This window comes from Coregonus lavaretus (genome assembly GCF_964263955.1).
Source record: "Coregonus lavaretus genome assembly, chromosome: 10".
NCBI lineage: Eukaryota > Metazoa > Chordata > Actinopteri > Salmoniformes > Salmonidae > Coregonus > Coregonus lavaretus.
The window spans coordinates 15,015,159-15,036,142 of NC_139997.1; the positions used below are offsets into that span (position 1 = coordinate 15,015,159).

Below are 20,984 nucleotides of genomic sequence, written 5' to 3' on the forward strand. Positions count from 1 at the left end.
GAACTGTTTGTCGGGAGCTTCATTAAATGAGTTTCCATGGCCGAGCAGCTGCACACAAGCCTAAGATCACCATGCACAATGCCAAGCATCGGCTGGAGTGGTTTAAAGCTTGCCGCCATTGGACTCTGGAGCAGTGGAAATGCGTTCTCTGGAGTGATGAATCACGCTTCACCATCTGGCAGTCCGACGGACGAATCTGGGTTTGGCGGATGCCAGGCGCAAACTACCTGCCCGAATGCATAGTGCCAACTGTAAAGTTTGGTGGAGGAGGAATAATGGTCTGGGGTTGTTTTTCATGGTTCGGGCTAGACCCTTAGTAACAGTGAAGAGAAATCTTAATGGTACAGCATACAATGACATTCTAGACGATTCTGTGCTTCCAACTTTGTGGCAACAGTTTGGGGAAGGCCCTTTCCTTTTTCAGCATGACAATGCCCCCATGCGCAAAGCGAGGTCCATACAGAAATGGTTTGTCGAGATCGGTGTGGAAGAACTTGACTGGCCTGCACAGAGCCAGTCCTCAACCCCATTGAACACAACTGGGATGAATTGGAACTCCGACTGCGAGCCAGGCCTAATCGCCCAACATCAGTGCCTGACCTCACTGATGCTCTTGTGACTGAATGGAAGCGAGTTCCAACATCTAGCGGAAAGCCTTCCCAGAAGAGTGGAAGCTGTTATAGCAGCAAAGGGTGGACCAACTCCATATTAATGCCCATTATTTTGGAATGAGATGCTTGATGAGCTGGTGTCCACATACTTTTGGTCATGTAGTGTATATAGGCTACAAAGTAGCAACATTGCATTGCCAAGAATATAGCCCCCTAGCAGAGCTGTCATAAAACTGCCCTGAGAAAATATTCTGAAAGTATATACAGACCTATTGCATAACATAACCTACAAATTGATGTCGATACATGAGTCAACTGAATGGTGCTGATGATACTGTAAAATCATCTTTGCATTTGTCAGTCGTCTCATCTCGAAACCTGCATAAGTGCGACGTGGTGCTAGAACAGTGATGTAACATTGTCATGAATGACATATTATGGTTGGAGAGATGTTGTAAAATATTTGTCTTGTAGGTCATGCATGCAATTGGGAATACAGCTGATCAGGTCTCAGAGCGTGTGGGCAGGGCCTAGTGCAATAAAATCCTCTCATAGACATGTGATGCTATGGCACTGGCATAAGGCCACCCTAACCCTAACATAAGTCTAATAACCACTATTATAACCACTATTCAATAAATAACCCTGGGATATTCATTTAGAATGAATGACAACCAAAGACAAGATCAAATGTCTCTTTTTATGTCAGTGAATATTCTTGATATACACATTTTAGCATTGAGGCAAAACAGGATGCTCTTTCTGTGAAAGTAAACACATATATGTCCCTGTGTATTAATTCACCAACAACACAGTTAAAACTGTACATTTCACTTACTAAGGCCCATTGGCCAGAGTTCAGGAGAATCAACAACATAGATGATTAACCCAAATCAGAAATAGGGCCTATTGTTTTCTTATCTATAGATTATTTTTTTTTGGAAGAGGAACCACTCAATTATTTAAATGTGTAGGCCTATACAGTAGTACAGTATAGGCTACACTTGTTACACCTTGACATGGCTTAAGTTTTAGAATGGCTGGAGTCCTCAACAAGAAACCCAGCTAACACAGAACGTTCCTGTAATGTTTCTATGAACTGAATTGTTAGCTGGGAAGTCTTTGCCAAGCAGCCTCCTGTACAGATGGATAAAGCTAGCATCGTCACTAATACACTTTGATGCTTCCACTCATCTCCACAGCTAAAATGGAGAGAGATTGCCACAATTCCGACTTCTAGTGCCTCAAACCGAAAGCCTTGATAGGGACTTTCTCATCCCTGCACATCTCCCCTGTACATGATGAACATGCTGAAGTCCAGTGGACTGAAGATCCCTGGCAGGGGCCCAAAGCACTCCCCTGGCCCCGTGGGACGAACCTCTGCTGGGGGATCTGCTTCCGGCACTGTGGGCCAGAAAGACAGTAAGTCACTTTTTCACACTTCAAGACTTCCTCTAGACTCTCAGGAAGAGAGCGGATTTCCTATCGCTTAGTTAGCCTATCAATCATGGTGGCATTTCATCATTGGAAGTGACCAGCGATTCCTTGATTGTTGTAATTGATTGTTTGTTTGTTGTCAGGGCCCTGAGTTTTTCCTGGTCAGCTCAGTACAGTATTATGCTTTATGTCAGTGTTTTTCAAACTTTTTTGGTTACTGTAGCCCCAATTACATTTATCCCGAAGTACCCCTTCATGTGCAACGGATCATTAGGCCTATAATCTTATGAGTCTTCTCAAGTACTCCTTGTGGAATGCCAGGTACCCTTAGGGATATTAGCCCCCAAAGTTGAGAATCACTGTTGTAGGTGACTTTGTTGTGATTCACAGAGATGACATCTTAGTACTAAACCATATTCGTCTACCACCATGACAAATCCGAAACCTACTCCCCATCTACCCAAGTGTTGACAGTGTGCAAAGCCAACAGAAATAGGACACCCACATTTTTCCCGGTTTTAGGTCATATAACCAGCCCAGACCCTAGGCAGGTTGATGTTTATTGTCATGAGTCTTGTCCTGGGCAGAACTGAGCAATTTCCCCTTAGATAGGTCAGCTGTAAAGTCAAAATGGGCTATATTGTACAAATTCTGCGATAGAAAAAATAAACTTTTTCGTCATAATTTAAGGTTAGGGTTAGCAGTGTGGTTAAGGTTAGGGTTAGGTTTAAAATGAGATTTTATGACTTTTTGGCTGTGCAAGCTAGTGACCACTCTGCAGAATTGCCTCCAGAACAAGAGTCATGACAAAAAACGCTAACCTGTGACCCTAGGGCCACAGATGTGTGTGTAACACTGGCACAGCTTTCCGCTAAATTATAGCTAGACTCTCCCTCCCAGCTGCACTAGGCTGATATTAGCCTACAGGAGGCCAAACACTGTCTGGGGGAGTCTGGGCTGCTTCTGCTGTCTTGTTATTTACATTAGCCCGTATGGGAGAGTTGTATCAGAGGCAGCTGTGTCATGGTTGATGGTGGAATGTTGTGAGCAAAGGAAAGGAAAGGGGAAAAAAACACAGGAAGTACAGTCGTGGGTAAATGAGAATCAGGCATTGCAGTAATGCCTTTAGCAGTGCATATGTTTTTTTGTTTGTTTTGTTCCTCCTTCAAAAGGACTATTTTGCAGTGCAGTGTTAGTGTATGTTGTAAGTATAACTACCAATATATTATGCATAATTGCCTATCAATAGATAGTTCTTTTAAGGGAAGTAGGACTAATATTGTTTCAAATTCCTAATAGTGTTATTTGAATTCCTTCTCAATTATCCAAATTCACAAAGTCGCGTGAATGATCTTAGTTATTGAATGTTGGTAAAATGCCTCTCTCCATGCACAGTTTTGTAACACAATGTTACTATATGTTGTAAGCTATATTAGCAATGTTTTATTTATTAAAAAAATTATATTTAATAGGTAGAGGTAGGACTTACTATATCGGCCTACTTCAAGTCCCTCTCAGTTACCTGAACTTACAAAACAATGTCATTGAATTATCTTATTTATTGAATGTCCCATTACGCAAGCGCCCTTACGGAGGAGGCCCCCTTACCCATGCATTCATAAGCCTCCTTTATAACATCTACAACAGCAACATAGGCAGCAATGTCAACGATTTATCTTTAAGACAGTTTTCAACATCTGGAACCATGGCCCCACAGCAAAAAAAATCCACACTTAGCCTCTATAATATTTTTCTAGATCAGGGTCATTTCAGGAACAGCTGGTAGTCATAGTAATTGACCTAATCCTACTAACTGACTGTCAGCATTTGCCACATCAGTGTTAATCAACTGCCTGCCTGCAGTGCACACAGAGAATCAGGTTAGGGCTATAGGGTCATTGAGTGAATAGCTGTTTGGTCATCACATTTCCATTTGTGTACTAAAAGCCCTGCTTTATTTTCCCTTTTAGTTCAAGATCATTGCCATTGTTTCTGTCATTGATTGGTGATATAATACAGTACATGCTCTTCCCTTTATTGAGATCCAATTGATTTGATAATAAGCAGCCAGACCTAGATAATGTCCTCTTGTTGTCCCTATGTTCATCCTCCTTGGATTTCAATGCGAAAAGGCTACTTTTTCCATTTAGAAATATATTTTGACTGTATATGATGGTGCACCAACATATTAGGGACAAAAAATCAGGGTTGTGGTAAATTCCATTTAATTTCAATTTCAGTCATTTCAGAAAGTAGACTGAAATTCCAATTCAAACATGTGCTCATAAACTAGGTTTCCAGCCAATTGGCGACAGCTTTTCATGCGAATATTCTAAAATCTGCATAAAACAAGAAGCACATTTTCCCACCAGAGATGTTTCCATCAAATTAATTTGTTGTGGATAAAAGGCTGTATGTGATGATGTAGTGCACATAAAAATAACTTTGGTGGTTAAATTCCCATGTACGAATTAAAAATACAAGTTAAATGGGTTTCCATCGCATTTTCAACTCTACTGGTGGTTTTGTCAACAACAACAAAAAAGCGTTATATAGCGAATGTTGTGCCCACTCTGGTCTTTGCAAGTACACTCTAGCCAACAACTCACAGATACTGTGCGGGTAGGCTACCTACATGATGAGATTATTATGGATAAGAGCGAGATTCTTTTTATTTGTCAAACGGCAGCCAAGCATCAATCATCATGTCACCAGAAAAATACCCTCAATATTTATTGGAAAGCAGCATCAAGCTCATCACCTTGCACTTTCACCACCCTGTCAAGTTCATCATAACTGATTTAATCTGTAGCCTAATAAACTGTATGCTTTCCCAAGTCGTAGTGGGAGGACCACACAACATATCATCGCGACACTCCAAATTCACTTCAATATGAAAGTTAATATATAAATATCTGTGCATAAAGGCCTATCCACCTCAATTTCTTGCATAATATATTTTACAGACACAAAAATATCCCACCTTGTCTAGTGTATTTTGTCGACATTTGGAAAGTTTACAGACAAATTAGCTCTTTCCAACAGGCCTGTCGTGACATTTTTTTATCCGACGTACTTTACTCGCGTATTAAGGTTGGATGGAAACCTGGTTATAGAAAATTTGCTTGAAAATTCAATTGACTGAATTGAAATGGAATGACCCAACCCTGCTAACAATCTTTTGTCAGTCTCAGAAAAGCTTACATCGTATTATCTCATAGCTGCTCCCAAAGGTTCTGTCTTTAGAGGTCATGTCCTTGTGGACTGCCGAAACAAAGCATCATAACAGAGAGAAAAGTGTTTAGGTGTCGCCCCTAAATGCTTAGTCCTAGTCTCTCCTTCTGTCACTGTCCCTAAAATCTCTAGAGAAAGCCACACAACAGTGAATGCTACACATTTGTGACCGACCGGCTCGATTTGGTCTTATGTGGCAAAATTTGAAATAGTGTTTTTTACATTGGATAAAAGTAGAGACTCAGAGCTAGAAAATGGTATATCATACACTACAGTTGCGGAACAATGGGAAAGTAATTCTTCTTTGAAGGTTGATAAACTTGTAACCTCACTTTTGAGAAAATGGCCCTTGAATATGTTTTGGTACCTACTGGAGAGCTCTTCTTTGTCTACACCCATTCAGCATCGTTCACACCCTCTTAAGCTTTAGACCCACCCATCTCTTTAAGGATTCACATGTGAGGCTATGTACTAAACAACCAAAGATTTCAAGACTAAAGGCTGGCTTATACTACGGGTGTGTTCGTTAATTTAATCTGGAGTGCCAGAGTGTGCTCTGGGCGTTCGTAAACTCAGAGTGTTGTCAGATTGTTGTTTGAACAGGTTGGCGCCGACGAAGATGACGGCCTTGCGACTAGCTCTTAGGAAACGTTGCAGTATTTTGTTTTTTTATGTATTATTTTTTACATTATTAGCTCAGAAAGTGTTTTGCATCATTACATACAGCCGGGAAAAACTATTGGATATCAGAGCGGCAGTAACTCACCAGCATTACGACCAGGAATACGACTTTCCCGAAGCAGATCCTTTGTTTCCCCAGGGCAACTGAACTGATTCCAGCGGCTGACCCAAAACATCACCGGCGGAGGAGAGGCACTCGGAGCGGCCTGCTGGTTCGACTTAGGAGGCGCACACACCACCCACCACTTCCAAGTATTCTACTCGCTAATGTTCAGTCTTTGGTTAACAAGCTCGACGAACTACGGGCAAGGATTTCCTTCAAGAGACATCAAGGCCTGTAACATCCTCTGTTTCACGGAAACATGGCTCTCTTGGGATATTCTTTCGGAATCGGTCCAGCCAGATGGGTTCTCAGTTCATCGCGCAGACAGGAATAAATGTCTCTCCGGGAAGCAGAAGGGTGGAGGTGTGTGTTTCATGATTAACGACTCATGGTGTAATTGTAGTAACATAGAGGAACTCGAGTCCTTCTGTTCACCCGACCTAGAATATCTCACAATCAAATGCCGACCGTATTATCTCCCAAGATAATTTTCTTCGGTTATAGTCACGGCTGTGTATATCCCCCCTCAAGCCGATACAACGACGGCCCTCAAAGAACTTCACTGAACCTTATGCAAACTGGAAACCACATATACTGAGGCTGCATTTATTGTAGCCAGGGATTTTAACAAAGCAAATTTGAGGACTAGGCTGCCGAAGTTCTATCAACATATCGACTGTTGTACTCGCGCTTCAAAAATCCTCGACCATTGCTATTCGAAATTCCGGGATGGTTATAAGGTCCTCCCCCGCCCTCCTTTCGGCAAATCTGACCATGATTCTATTTTGCTTCTCCCTTCCTATTGACAGTACCCGTGCTAAGGACTATTCAATGCTGGTCTGACCAATCGGAATCCACGCTTCAGGATTGTTTTGATCACGCGGACTGGGATATGTTCTGGGTAGCTTCTGAAAATAATTTAGACGTATACACTGAAACGGTGAGTGAGTTTATCAGGAAATGTATAGGTGATGTTGTACCCACTGTGATTATTTAAATCTACCCTAACCAGAAACCGTGAATAGATGGCAGCATTCGCGCAAATCTGAAAGCGCGAACCACTGCATTCAACCATGGCAAGGTGACTGGGAATATGGCAGAATACAAACAGTGTAGCTACTCACTCCGTAAGGCAATTAAACTGGCAAAACATCAGTATAGAGACAAAGTGAAGTCGCAATTCAACGGCTCAGACACGAGACGTATGTGGCAGGGTCTACAGACAATCACAGACTACAAAAGGAAAACCAGCCACGTCGCCGACACCGACGTCTCACTTCCAGACAAGCTAAACACCTTCTTCGCCCGCTTTGAGGATAACACAGTGCCACTGATGAGGCCCACTACCAAGGACTGTGGCCTCTCCTTCTCCATGGCCGACGTGATTAACCCCCGCAAGGCTGTCCAAAAGGCTTCTTAACAGCTTCTACCCCCAAGCCATAAGACTCCTGAACAGCTAATCAAATGGCTACCCGGACTATTTGCATTGTCCCCCCCCCCCCCCCCCCACTTTTTTACGGTGCTGCTGCTCTCGGTTTATTATCTATGCATAGTCACTTTACCTCTACCTACATGTACGTATTACCTTAATTACCTCGACTAACCTGTGCCCCCGCACATTGACTCTGTACCGGTACCCCCTGTATAAAGCCTCACTACTGTTATTTTATTGTTGCTCTTTAATTATTTGTTATTTTTCTATTTTTTCATATTTTTCTATTTTTTACTTATCTACTTTTTACTTCAGTTTATTTTATTAAATACTTTCGTAACACTTATTTTTCTTAAAACTGCATTGTTGGTTAAGGGCTTATAAGTAAGCATTTCACTGTAAGGTCCTGTTGTATTCGGCGCATGTGACAAATACAATTTGATTTGATTTTTAAGTCTCTGAAAGCTTTCAGTTCTTAGTCAGAGAGAGAGAGAGAGAGACTATTTGCACATAATATGACATTTGAAATGTCTTTATTCTTTTGGAACTTTTGTGAGTGGAATGTTTGCTGTTAATTTTCATTGTTTATTTCACTTTTGTTTATTATCTACTTCACTTGCTTTGGCTATGTTAACATATGTTTCCCATTCCAATAAAGCCCTTAAATTGAGAGAGAGAGAGAGAGAGAGAGAGAGAGATGAAGAGAAAGAGGCAGAGAGAGAGAGAGGGAGAGAGCAAGAGAAGAGCGAGGGAGTGTGAAGGGGAGGGAGGGGGTGTTTTTAAGGAGTTGTGGTGGGGGGATTTTGTGGGATTCAGATGGTGGTGGGAGGTGGCCATGTTAGGTTGGGTGGGGGACTCAGGTGCAGAGACGGACACACGGACAAAGAGAGTAAAATTAGGATGTAGTTTATTCAACGTGTGTAGGCAGAGGTAAGTAGTCAGGGTGGAATAGCTTCAGGCTGGGGTAGGAGCTGAGTGGAGTGGAGAGCCAGTAGTCCTGAGAGCTGGATAACGAGGATATCAGGCAACAGAGGAGCAGGTAGCGGCGTGGGAGTGGCAGGCAGGCAGGCAGGCAAGCAGGCAGCAGGAACAGACGAGATCTGGTCGAAGGAGAGACAGGTTACAAAACGTGGCAGGAACAACAATAATACTGAGAGAGTACAACTACACTGAGAGTGCTGTACGGGCCAAGTTACCACTGGAAGTGTAGGAACGAACTGGCGCTGGAGAGGTGTCCAGCCCGGGTAGATATCTGCTGCTTGATTGGTGCCAATGAGCTGCAGCTTGATGTAACTGCTCTGGTGATAGAATGGCCACGCCCGCTGACCTAGAACCTCTGACTGCACAGCAGGGGGAGACAGACACAAAACAACACACACAGGGGAGAAAAGGGAAAGGAACACCAACAGGAACAGGACCAACAGAGCCGGACCGTAACAGTACCCCCCCCTCAACGGGCGCCACCCGGCGACCCACCCGGCTTGTCAGGGTGGTCCCTATGGAAGTCATTCACTAGCTGAGGATCCAGAATAAAACGTCTGGGAATCCAGGACCTCTCCTCGGGACCGTATCCCTCCCAGTCCACCAGGTACTGAAGCCCTCTACCACGCCTTCGGACGTCCAGCAGTCTCCGAACCGTGTAGGCTGGATGGTCGTCAATAATGCGCGGTGGCGGAGGGGGATCCACCGGCGGACACAAAGGACTGGAGGAGACCATCTTCAGCTGGGACACGTGAAATGTGGGATGGACTCTCATGGCCTGGGGAAGCTTCAACCGAACAGCCGAAGGGTTGATGATGGATTCGACCTCAAAAGGACCCAAATATCGGGGCGACAGTTTACGGGAGTCAGTGCGCAGGGGAATGTTGCTGGAGGAGAGCCAGACACGCTGACCAGGCTGGAACTGTGGAGCGACTACCCTGTGCCTGTCCGCCACCCTCTTATTCCTCTCTTCTATCCGTAGAAGGGCCTCACGGGTGTCCACCCACACCTTGCGGCAGCGACGAAGGTTATCCTGAACTGACGGGACGGTTAACTCCTTTTCCTGAGACGGGAACAATGGCGGTTGGTACCCCAAAGCCGCCTCAAAGGGTGAAAGGCCGGTGGCAGATGAGGTGAGGGAATTGTGGGCATATTCGACCCACGGGAGGTGTTTGGCCCAGGTGGACGGGTTCTGGGATGTCACACAGCGTAGAGCAGCCTCCAGGTCCTGATTGGTCCTCTCAGTCTGGCCATTGGACTGGGGATGGAACCCTGATGAGAGACTGACAGAGGCACCCAGAGCAGAACAAAACTCCTTCCATACCCGAGAAATGAACTGTGGACCTCTATCGGACACTATGTCCACAGGTATTCCATGGGGACGGAATACATGTAGGACAAAGAGGTCGGCCGTCTCACTGGCAGACGGTAATTTTGGTAATGCAACAAAATGGGCAGATTTAGAGAATCTGTCCACGATGGTGAGTATGGTGTCATTACCCTCAGACATAGGAAGTCCAGTGACGAAGTCCAAGGCCACGTGAGACCAAGGACGACTCGGGACTGGGAGAGGCCGCAGCAGGCCCGAAGGAGCCCGGTGGGAAGCCTTATTTTGGGCACAGATGGAGCAGGCCGCCACGTACTCCCGGACGTCAGTCTCGACGGATGGCCACCAAAAGTGCCTCTTCAGTAGCGACAGTGTACGGTTCATACCAGGGTGGCAGGAGAAGCGCGAGGTGTGGATCCAGTTGAGCACTTGCGGCCGCACTGCTGCGGGAACATAGAGAAGGTCGGGGGGGCCATCGGTCGGTCCAGGTTCCGACTCTTGTGCCGATCGGACGAGGGACTCGATTTCCCAGTGAACCGCCGCCACCAAACAGGAAGCGGGCAGAACAGGTTCAGGATTGCTGGAGTCTTCATTGTCTGTAAACTCAGCCAGGTCCAAGTACTCCTCAGGGACTGAAGAGAGGTCTGGGGTTTTGACAGGGGAAGCAGGGGAACCTACCGAGGGCGGAATAGCCGACCCAAGGCAAGCAGAATGGCAGTGAGTGCTCCAACTGTGTATCTTGTGGTTTTGCCAGTCAATATGGGGGTTGTGAAGGCGAAGCCAAGGGAAACCGAGGATAAGGGGGGAGTCCGAGGAGGAGACTACTTTAAACTGGATGGTTTCTTTGTGATTACCGGACAGCATGAGAGAAACGGGGACAGTTTGGTGGGTGATGTTGCCAAACTGACGGCCGTCTATAGCGGTTACTGTTATAGGCTTAGGCAGGGGCTTAACAGGGATCTCAGCCTGAGTGACCAGGTTAACGTCAACAAAATTATCCTCAGCACCAGAGTCAATGAGAGCAGCTAATGGGAGAGACAGATTCCTGAACTGGACTGTAGCTGGGATAACTAGACGGGGTGCTGTGGGCATTGAGTCAGGTGTAGCACTCGCAAGTACGCCCACTTTTACCTGCGAGCTTTGTCTTCTTGGGCGAACCGGACAGTTAATCAGGAAATGAGTGCGGTCCCCACAGTACATGCACTCACCAACCCGCATGCGCCGTTCCTTTTCGGCAGGGGACAGACGAGCACGGCCCAGCTGCATGGGCTCGTCTAGTTCCATGGAGGGATCCGCTGAGGTGTGTGGTCGGTGTCCGAGTGGTGATGTAGCTCGGGTTGCAGAAAGCGAGGGAGCCCCGCCTGCGGTGTGGCCCCGACCGCCCCTCTCCTGTCTCCTCTCCCGTAGCCTGTTGTCTATTCGTGTAGCAAGGGAAACGAGAACATGAAGGTTAGCAGGCTCTTCACGAACAGCTAGTTCATCCTTAATCGTGTCACTTAACCCGTGAACAAACGCTCCCTGAAGAGCTTCGTCATTCCACTTGGAATCGGCTGCCAAGGTCCAAAAATCAATGGCGTATTCAGCCACGCTACCCGTGCCCTGTCGTAGCTCCAACAGTCTCTTTGTGGCGGTCCCGGCATGGTCCGGGTGATCAAACACAACTTTCAATTGAGAGGAAAAATCGTCAAACGACAGGCTGGCAATCTGCTGAGTAGAACAAGCCGCTTCTGCCCACATCAAAGCTTTGCCCCTCATTAACCCCAGTGCGTAATGTACCTTTGAGGATTCCGTGGAGAAAGACAGGGGCTTCTGTTGGAACACCAAGCGACACTGAAGCAGGAAACCACGGCATTTGTTCAGATCCCCGGTGAAAGGTTCGGGTGCGGTTGTAGGGGGTTCCCGAAGGGCAGGAGCGGAAGCCGAGCCTGGAGCCACTGTAGGAGGAACAGGCGGAGGAGAAGCAGAGGGAGAAAGGGTAGTGAGTGTTACCAGGTTAACTACCTGAGAGGTGAGATGAGATACTTGATCCAACAACTGCTGGTTGTTATCCAATAGCATCCGGATGAGTTGGTCGTGTTGTCCCAATAGTACTCCTTGTGAATGGAGGGCGTGTTGTACGCCATCCTCCGTTGTTTCATGTGGCATCTCTGCTGAGTCCATGTTGGGCCAGTTCGTTCTGTTAGGTTGGGTGGGGGACTCAGGTGCAGAGACGGACACACGGACAAAGAGAGTAAAATTAGGATGTAGTTTATTCAACGTGTGTAGGCAGAGGTAAGTAGTCAGGGTGGAATAGCTTCAGGCTGGGGTAGGAGCTGAGTGGAGTGGAGAGCCAGTAGTCCTGAGAGCTGGATAACGAGGATATCAGGCAACAGAGGAGCAGGTAGCGGCGTGGGAGTGGCAGGCAGGCAGGCAGGCAAGCAGGCAGCAGGAACAGACGAGATCTGGTCGAAGGAGAGACAGGTTACAAAACGTGGCAGGAACAACAATAATACTGAGAGAGTACAACTACACTGAGAGTGCTGTACGGGCCAAGTTACCACTGGAAGTGTAGGAACGAACTGGCGCTGGAGAGGTGTCCAGCCCGGGTAGATATCTGCTGCTTGATTGGTGCCAATGAGCTGCAGCTTGATGTAACTGCTCTGGTGATAGAATGGCCACGCCCGCTGACCTAGAACCTCTGACTGCACAGCAGGGGGAGACAGACACAAAACAACACACACAGGGGAGAAAAGGGAAAGGAACACCAACAGGAACAGGACCAACAGAGCCGGACCGTAACAGGCCAGGCACAATAGTGAAATATAGGCCTGTGTTCTTGCTCTTCCTCCTGCCCGCCTCATTTTCCCTTCGATCTCCCAGCCACTGGGACTAGCACTGCAACAGTCTTTTGGGTGTGTGCTTGTTTGTCTGGCTGGGACTTGTAGAGGGAGAAGGGGGTGGGTAGGGTTTTTCTCTGTGTGACGTGGCACACATGGTGTTGACAAAGCTTACACATGTGACACACACAACATGCACAAGCAGGAGCGTGCTCATCTTAGTCCATGCCGCTCTGTCATTGCTTGTCCATATATGTGTATATTCTTAAATCCAATTCCTTTCTAGTTTTTTGTGTATTGGGTATATGTTGTGAAATTGTTAGATATTACTTGTTAGATATTACTGCACTGTCGGAGCTAGAAGCACAAGAATTTCGCTACACCCGCTATAACATCTGCTAAACACGTGTAAATTCGTCAGTTATTCTGCGCTCTGGCACACTCAGACGAGAGTGCTCTGAAATCGGGGGAGATAGCTAGAGCTAATTTACCAGCTACATCTATCGACAGTTGTTGCAGTGACATCATAAACATTCTATTGCAATGGTTACTTGCATAGTGGAGTCTTTTGTTGAGACATTTTGTTGAGACAATTTACCATAATCCCAATTCATAATGTTACTACCCAGCATTAATCTGCAGGTAGCTAACCAACCAGGTTCAATGTTAGCTAGCTAACATTAGGCTATAAGTAGCAATGCAAATGGCTCTGAGATACTAATAATATTACTACACAGATCATACACGTAATGTTAGCTAGCTAGCCAGCCAGCTAACGTTAGCTATCTAGCTAACAGTATACTTTAACTTGAAATGAAAACGACTTTCTGACAAAATTTGAAACGTGTAATATCTAAAAATGTAGCTAGCTAGACTATCTTACCCGTATACATGGATGGATGCTTCTCCCTCTCTGTCACGGATGCCATGGTTGCCCTTTGTTGGAAGATGTAATCCGAAGTTTTATACAACAGCCTTCTGTGTGTTCTCTTTTCGGCTCCGTCTGCATATTTGCAATCAAACGCCAGAGTTTTCTCCATCTCCTTAGCTATCATACTCTAATTCCACTGATTTCAAAACTCGGTCCTCAAGAAAGTGGAGAGCAACACTTATGTGGTTCAACACGTGATAAAAAAAAGCTGCATTAGAAAGGATTACCTACACATACTGACTAGCTCATGTTATAGACAGAAGCGCGCTACATGGCAGACCAATCTGAACTCATCTCTCTGCATGTCCAGCCCACTCATTATCTCAGCCAATCATGGCTAGCGGGAAGGTTGCTGTCTTTGTCCGTGGCTAAACCAACTAGACTTGTAATTTAACAATTGTATTCGTATTTACAGATGGCATACAAGTTTGTTATTAAGGCACATGATAGTTCACATGTTCCAGAAGGCATTTCTGCCCCAAAACACATTTTGATAAAAAAATAAGTTTACGTTCAAATGGCGCTCCTGTGAACTAGTGAGGCGCGACATACACCTAGTTTCCTGAAACAAGTCACATTTGCTCTAGTATTTTTATGAGGAAATAACATCAGTTTATTATTAGGGAAGCCAAAGTAATTTTCAACTTGGACAACGATGAGACAGCCTATAGGGAGGAGGTCAGAGACCTGGCCATGTGGCGCCAGGATAACAACCTCTCCCTCAACGTGATCAAGACAAAGGAGGACCGAGCACACCCCCATTCTCATCGACGGGGCTGTAGTGGAGCAGGTTGAGAGCTTCAAGTTCCTTGGTGTCCACATCACCAACAAACTATCATGGTCCAAACACGCCAAGACAGTCGTGAAGAGGGCACGACAAAGCCTATTCCCCTCTTGAGACTGAAAATATTTGGCATGGGTCCTCAGATCCTCAAAAAGTTATACAGCTGTACCATTGAGAGCATCCTGACTGGTTGCATCACAGCCTGGTATGGCAACTGCTCGGCCTCCGACCGCAAGGGTAGTGCATACGGCCCAGTACATCACAGGGGCCAAGCTTCCTGCCATCCAGGACCTCTATACCATGCGGTGTCAGAGGAAGGCCCTAAAAATTGCCAAAGACTCCAGCCACCCTAGTCATAGACTGTTCTCTCTGCTACCGTCTAGGTCCAAAAGGCTTCTTAACAGCTTCTACCCCCAAGCCATAAGACTCCTGAACAGCTAATCAAATGGCTACCCGGACTATTTGCATTGTCCCCCCCCCCCCCCACCCACTTTTTTACGGTGCTGCTGCTCTCGGTTTATTATCTATGCATAGTCACTTTACCTCTACCTACATGTACGTATTACCTTAATTACCTCGACTAACCTGTGCCCCCGCACATTGACTCTGTACCGGTACCCCCTGTATAAAGCCTCACTACTGTTATTTTATTGTTGCTCTTTAATTATTTGTTATTTTTCTATTTTTTCATATTTTTCTATTTTTTACTTATCTACTTTTTACTTCAGTTTATTTTATTAAATACTTTCGTAACACTTATTTTTCTTAAAACTGCATTGTTGGTTAAGGGCTTATAAGTAAGCATTTCACTGTAAGGTCCTGTTGTATTCGGCGCATGTGACAAATACAATTTGATTTGATTTTTAAGTCTCTGAAAGCTTTCAGTTCTTAGTCAGAGAGAGAGAGAGAGAGACTATTTGCACATAATATGACATTTGAAATGTCTTTATTCTTTTGGAACTTTTGTGAGTGGAATGTTTGCTGTTAATTTTCATTGTTTATTTCACTTTTGTTTATTATCTACTTCACTTGCTTTGGCTATGTTAACATATGTTTCCCATTCCAATAAAGCCCTTAAATTGAGAGAGAGAGAGAGAGAGAGAGAGAGAGATGAAGAGAAAGAGGCAGAGAGAGAGAGAGGGAGAGAGCAAGAGAAGAGCGAGGGAGTGTGAAGGGGAGGGAGGGGGTGTTTTTAAGGAGTTGTGGTGGGGGGATTTTGTGGGATTCAGATGGTGGTGGGAGGTGGCCAGGCACAATAGTGAAATATAGGCCTGTGTTCTTGCTCTTCCTCCTGCCCGCCTCATTTTCCCTTCGATCTCCCAGCCACTGGGACTAGCACTGCAACAGTCTTTTGGGTGTGTGCTTGTTTGTCTGGCTGGGACTTGTAGAGGGAGAAGGGGGTGGGTAGGGTTTTTCTCTGTGTGACGTGGCACACATGGTGTTGACAAAGCTTACACATGTGACACACACAACATGCACAAGCAGGAGCGTGCTCACACACACACACACACACACACACACACACACACACACACACACACACACACACACACACACACACACACCCTGCTACTGCACATGACATTACATATAGCACCTGCTATTGCACATACTTTATTACCTCACACATACACACCAACACAAACATACTGCATAGTACACACACATTACCTACACAAGCACACACACATGACCTCACAGGAACATTGTCCTCATAGTCGTGTAGCAGATGTGCAAAGCTTTGTTTGGTAAAAAAAAGTATTTGTGTTTTGAAGGTATAATAACTTGAAATATGAAGGGTACATTTTAATGTACACTAGCAACTGAAAATCAGAGGCTATGCCCATTTCTATAAGAGTCCCAAATAAAATGGAAGTTCAGATTTAATAGGCCTTTTTCAAACACACATTAGTTATGGTCAGAAAGAGTAGCTGTTAGAAGCAGGGGCTGCGTCCCAAATGGCCACATATTCCCTAAATAGTGCACTACTTTTGACCAGAGCCCTATGGGTCCTTGTCAAAAGTAGCACTGCACTACATAGGGAATAGTTTGCCATTTGGGACGTAGACAGGGTTTCATCCAGCATCGCATCTGCTAGTCTTTGCCAATTAAGACTAAAGTGTGAATTTATCAGTGCTGCTTGAACATAATCTCCACACAAGCTAGATACTGATGTTTTTCCTACTTATATACCTGCTGAAACATCCAGGCCACTTATGATGAATCAAGTGTGTATTTTGTGTTGGCATCAAAATACACTTGCCTTAATGACATTGTTTGATTTTGTTTTATGTACAACATTATTGTATTCTGTATGGGCAGCGCACAATTGGCCTAGCGTTGTCCAGGGTAGGGGAGGGAATGGCCAGCAGGGATGTAGCTCAGTTGATAGAGCATGGCGTTTGCAACGCCAGGGTTGTGGGTTCAATTCCCACGGGGGACCAGTGTGAAAAAAAAATATATATATGTATTCACTAACTGTAAGTCGCTCTGGATAAGAGCGTCTGCTAAATAACTAAAATGTAAATGTTAAAATGTAACCCATCAAGATTGACGTTATAATCACTCTTCATGCAATTACAGTGTATGGATTTCTAATTAATTAACGTAAAACACATCTGTAAAAAAATATAAAAAATACTAATATGTCTTGATTGCATAAATATTCAACCCCCTGAGTCAATACATGTTAGAATCACCTTTGTCAGCGATTACAGCTGTGAGTCTTTCTGGGTAAGTCTCTAAGAGCTTTGCACACCTGGATTGTACAATATTTGCACATTATTCTTTTGAAATTCTTCAAGCTCTGTCAAGTTGGTTGTTGATCATTGCTAGACAGCTATTTTCAAGTATTGCCTTAGACTTTCAAGCGGATTTAAGTCCAAACTGTAACTAGGCCACTCAGGAACATTCAATGTTATTTTGGTAAGTGTATATTTAGCCTTGTGTTTTAGGTTATTGTCCTGCTGAAAGGTGAATTTGTCTTGGAAAGCAGACTGAACCAGGTTTTCCTCTAGGATTTTGCCTGTGCTTAGCTCTATTCTGGGGGGTTTTCCTCCCTAGTCCTTGCTGATGACAAGCATACCCATAACATGATGCAGCCACCACCATGCTTGAAAATATGAAGAGTTGGACTCAGTGATGTGTTGTGTTGAATTTGCCCAAACAGAACACTTTGTATTCAGGACATAAAGTACATTTCTTTGCCAAATGTTTTGCAGTTTTACTTTAGTGCCTTATTGAAAACAGGATGCATGTTTTGGAATATTTGTATTCTGTACAGGCTTCCTTCTTTTCACTCTGTCATTTAGGTTATTATTGTGAAGTAACTACAATGTTGTTGATCCATCCCCAGTTTTCTCCTATCACAGCCATTCTACTCTGTAACTGTTTTTAAGTCACTATCGGCCTCATTATGAAATCCCTGAGCGGTGTCCTTCCTCTCCGTCAACTGAGTTAGGAAGGACACCTGTATCATTGTAGTGACTCCATGTATTGATACACCATCCAAAGTGTAATTAATAACTTCACCATGCTCAAAGGGATATTCAATGTTTGCGTTTACATTTTTTACCCATCTACCAATACATGCATTGGAAAACCTCCCTGGTCTTTGTGCTTGAATCTGTGTTTGAAATACACTTCTCGACTGAGGGACCTTACAGATAATCGTATGTGTGGACTACAGAGATGAGGAAATCACGTTAAACACTATTATTGCTCTTATTTCCATGCAACTTATTATGTGACTTGTTAAGCACATTTTTACTCCTGAACTTATTTAGGCTTGCCATAACAAAGGGGTTGAATACTTATTGACTTAAGACATTTCAGCTTTTCATTTTGTATTAATTTGTAAAAGTGTATAAAAACATAATTCCACTTTGACATTATGGGGTATTGTGTGTAGGCCAGTGACACAAAATCTAAATGTAATAACTTTTCAATTCAGGCTGTAACACAACAAAATGTGGAAAAATTAAAGGGGTGTGAATGCTTTCTGAAGGCACTGTACTTCCATAAATGCCATTGTAAGACCCCATTAAGTTTAAAAACTAAATTATCATGCCTATTGGTAAAGCTAAAACCCACATTATTTTGTTCAAAGTAGTACCCATTTTGCAAACAATATCAGTCTCACAACATATGGGAGCAATTGGGGCATAAAAGCAGCCATTGGGCCCCATCCCCCACTCTTGGGGTTTCAGAGAGACAGTCCTGGCACCAACCGTACCCCCCCCCCCCCCCCCACACACACACACACACACACACACACACACACACACACACACACACACACACACACACACACACACACACACTCACAGCTTAGCTGCCTTGCTACAGTTAACAGCTCGTGTCTCTCTCACCAGAATGGATAGTGCTCATCTAAACAGCATGTGTCAAACATCAAAGCACCGGTCAAATCATCATTGCATTAGAGATAATCTCACAGACCCAGTTTTCATTAAGAAGTAGAGTAATGGCTAACCTCGCATAAACTCCACTGTTGTGTTGGATGCAGCATGGGCCGATTCTTCACTGAGCCGTTTTGTGATATGACGAAATTGGAAAAATAGATGCTTGAGTGACAGGATTTTGAATGCATTGTTTTCTATTTATTCAACCCGCCCGCCACCCACCCGCTCTTCATCCAATCAATATTTCATGACCCTAAACCCGCCCGCCCCGTGGATATAACCGCGGGTACTGTGGGTTATGCGTCAAACCCACGAATCACTAGTATAGATGTTCTACATTTGTGTTTATAATGACTGAATTCCTTATTTCAGCAGTTTGTGTTGCATGCATGATAATATTGGACTGTAACCTGCATACAACACAACATATTAATCCTCTAGACTAGCTACATTGTTTAGTTGATTATTTTTCACATTATTTGTTTGTAGAGTTGTATGTATCGCCTTTTCTCTCCCCACTTTAGCGCTTTTGTTCCTATGGCCTGCACTGCTCTACAGCATTGTAATCAAAGACCATACATACTGTAGATCCATCGCCATTTGAATGAATATAGGAATTATCTGATTGTAACCTATACTCTATGTCTACCATACTAATTAATGTAAATAGGAATTCCATGGTTGTAGCCTACATGATCTCATACTCTATCTCTCTCTACCCCCACAGACTCCCCACACAAGCAGACCTCCCCACTCCCCAGCAGCAATGCCTCAGACAAGTCGTGCTCCAAGACATCTGAGGTGGGGGACGACGTCCTGGGGGACTACGTAGTTAGCGAACGCGTCTGGGTCAACGGCGTCAAACCGGGCGTCATCGCCTACCTGGGTGAGACCCAGTTCGCCCCGGGACAGTGGGCTGGGGTGGTCCTCAACGACCTGTTGGGAAAAAATGACGGCTCTGTGGGCGGCGTGCGCTACTTTGAGTGCCAGTCACACCAGGGCATCTTCACGCGCCCCTCCAAGCTCACCAGGCAACCGGTGGGCGAAGGGAGCGACGGCCACTCCACTGATTCGCTGACAGCTCAGAACCTGACGCTCCATGGCGTCAACGGGGCTTCGCCCGCTGGTCAGCGCGTGGTTATGCCACTCAGGGAAGGGATGCTCAACAGCTCGGTGAAGACGGGTAACGAGTCAGGTTCCAACATGTCCGACAGCGGCTCGGTCAAGAAAGGCGGGGATAAGGACCTTCGAGTGGGAGACCGCGTGCTGGTGAGTCCATGTCCACATACACACGCACACATTAACATGCACGTACGCACACACACACACACTCACACTCACACACACACAGTGTTGAGTTACCAGTGTGGTTCAGACATAGTTTCTAGGTCAAATATACTGAACAAAAATATAAACACAACATGTAAAGTGTTGGTCCCATCTTTGATGAGCTGATATGAAAGATCCCACAAATGTTCCATACGCAAAAAAAGCATATTTCACTCAAATTTTGTCCACAAATTTGTTTCATCCCTGTTAGTGAGCATTTCTCCTTTGCTGAGATAATCCATCCACCTGACAGGTGTGGCATATCAAGAAGCTGATTAAACAGCATGATCATTACACAGGTGCACCTTGTGCTGTGGACAATAAAAGTCCACTCTAAAATGTGCAATTTTGTCACACAATGCAATGCCACAGATGTCAGAAGTTTTGAGGGAGCGTGTAATTGGCATGCTGACTACAGGAATGTCCACCAGAGCTGTTGCCAGAGAACTGAATGTTAATTTCTCTACCATAAGTCTCAAACGCCGTTTTAGAGAATTTGGCAGTACGTCCAACTGGCTTCACAACCGCAGACCATGTGTAACCACGCCAGCCCAGGACCTCCACATCTGGCTTCTTTACCTGCGGGATCGTCTGAGACCAGCCACCCGGACAGCTGATGAAACTGTGGGTTTTCACAACCGAAGAATCTCTGCACAAACTGTCAGAAACCGTCTCAGGGAAGCTCATCTGCGTGCTTGTCGCCCTCACCAGGGTCTTGACCTGACTGCAGTTTGGCGTCGTAACCGACTTCAGTGGACAAATGCTCAGCATCGATGGCCACTGGCACGCTGGAGAAGTGTGCTCTTCACAGATGAATCCTGGTTTCAGCTGTACCAGGAAGATGGCGTCATGTGAGCAAGCAGTTTAGCTAATGTCAACGTTGTGAACAGAGTGCCC

The 20,984-nt window shown here is 45.0% G+C and overlaps 1 protein-coding gene across 1 annotated transcript in view; it reads left to right on the forward strand.

The window, feature by feature from the left end:
- Window positions 1-1,813: 1,813 nt before the first annotated feature.
- Window positions 1,814-20,984, forward strand: part of LOC311135843 (CAP-Gly domain-containing linker protein 2-like) — a gene marked incomplete at its 3' end in the record, with an annotated part of 100,003 nt that continues 80,832 nt past the window's right edge. The window contains exons 1-2 of the mRNA XM_084169873.1: window positions 1,814-2,033; window positions 19,486-20,027. Coding sequence (XP_084025999.1) covers window positions 1,910-2,033; window positions 19,486-20,027 — 666 coding nt within the window. The 5' untranslated portion in view covers window positions 1,814-1,909. The remainder of the gene's footprint in view (window positions 2,034-19,485; window positions 20,028-20,984) is intronic.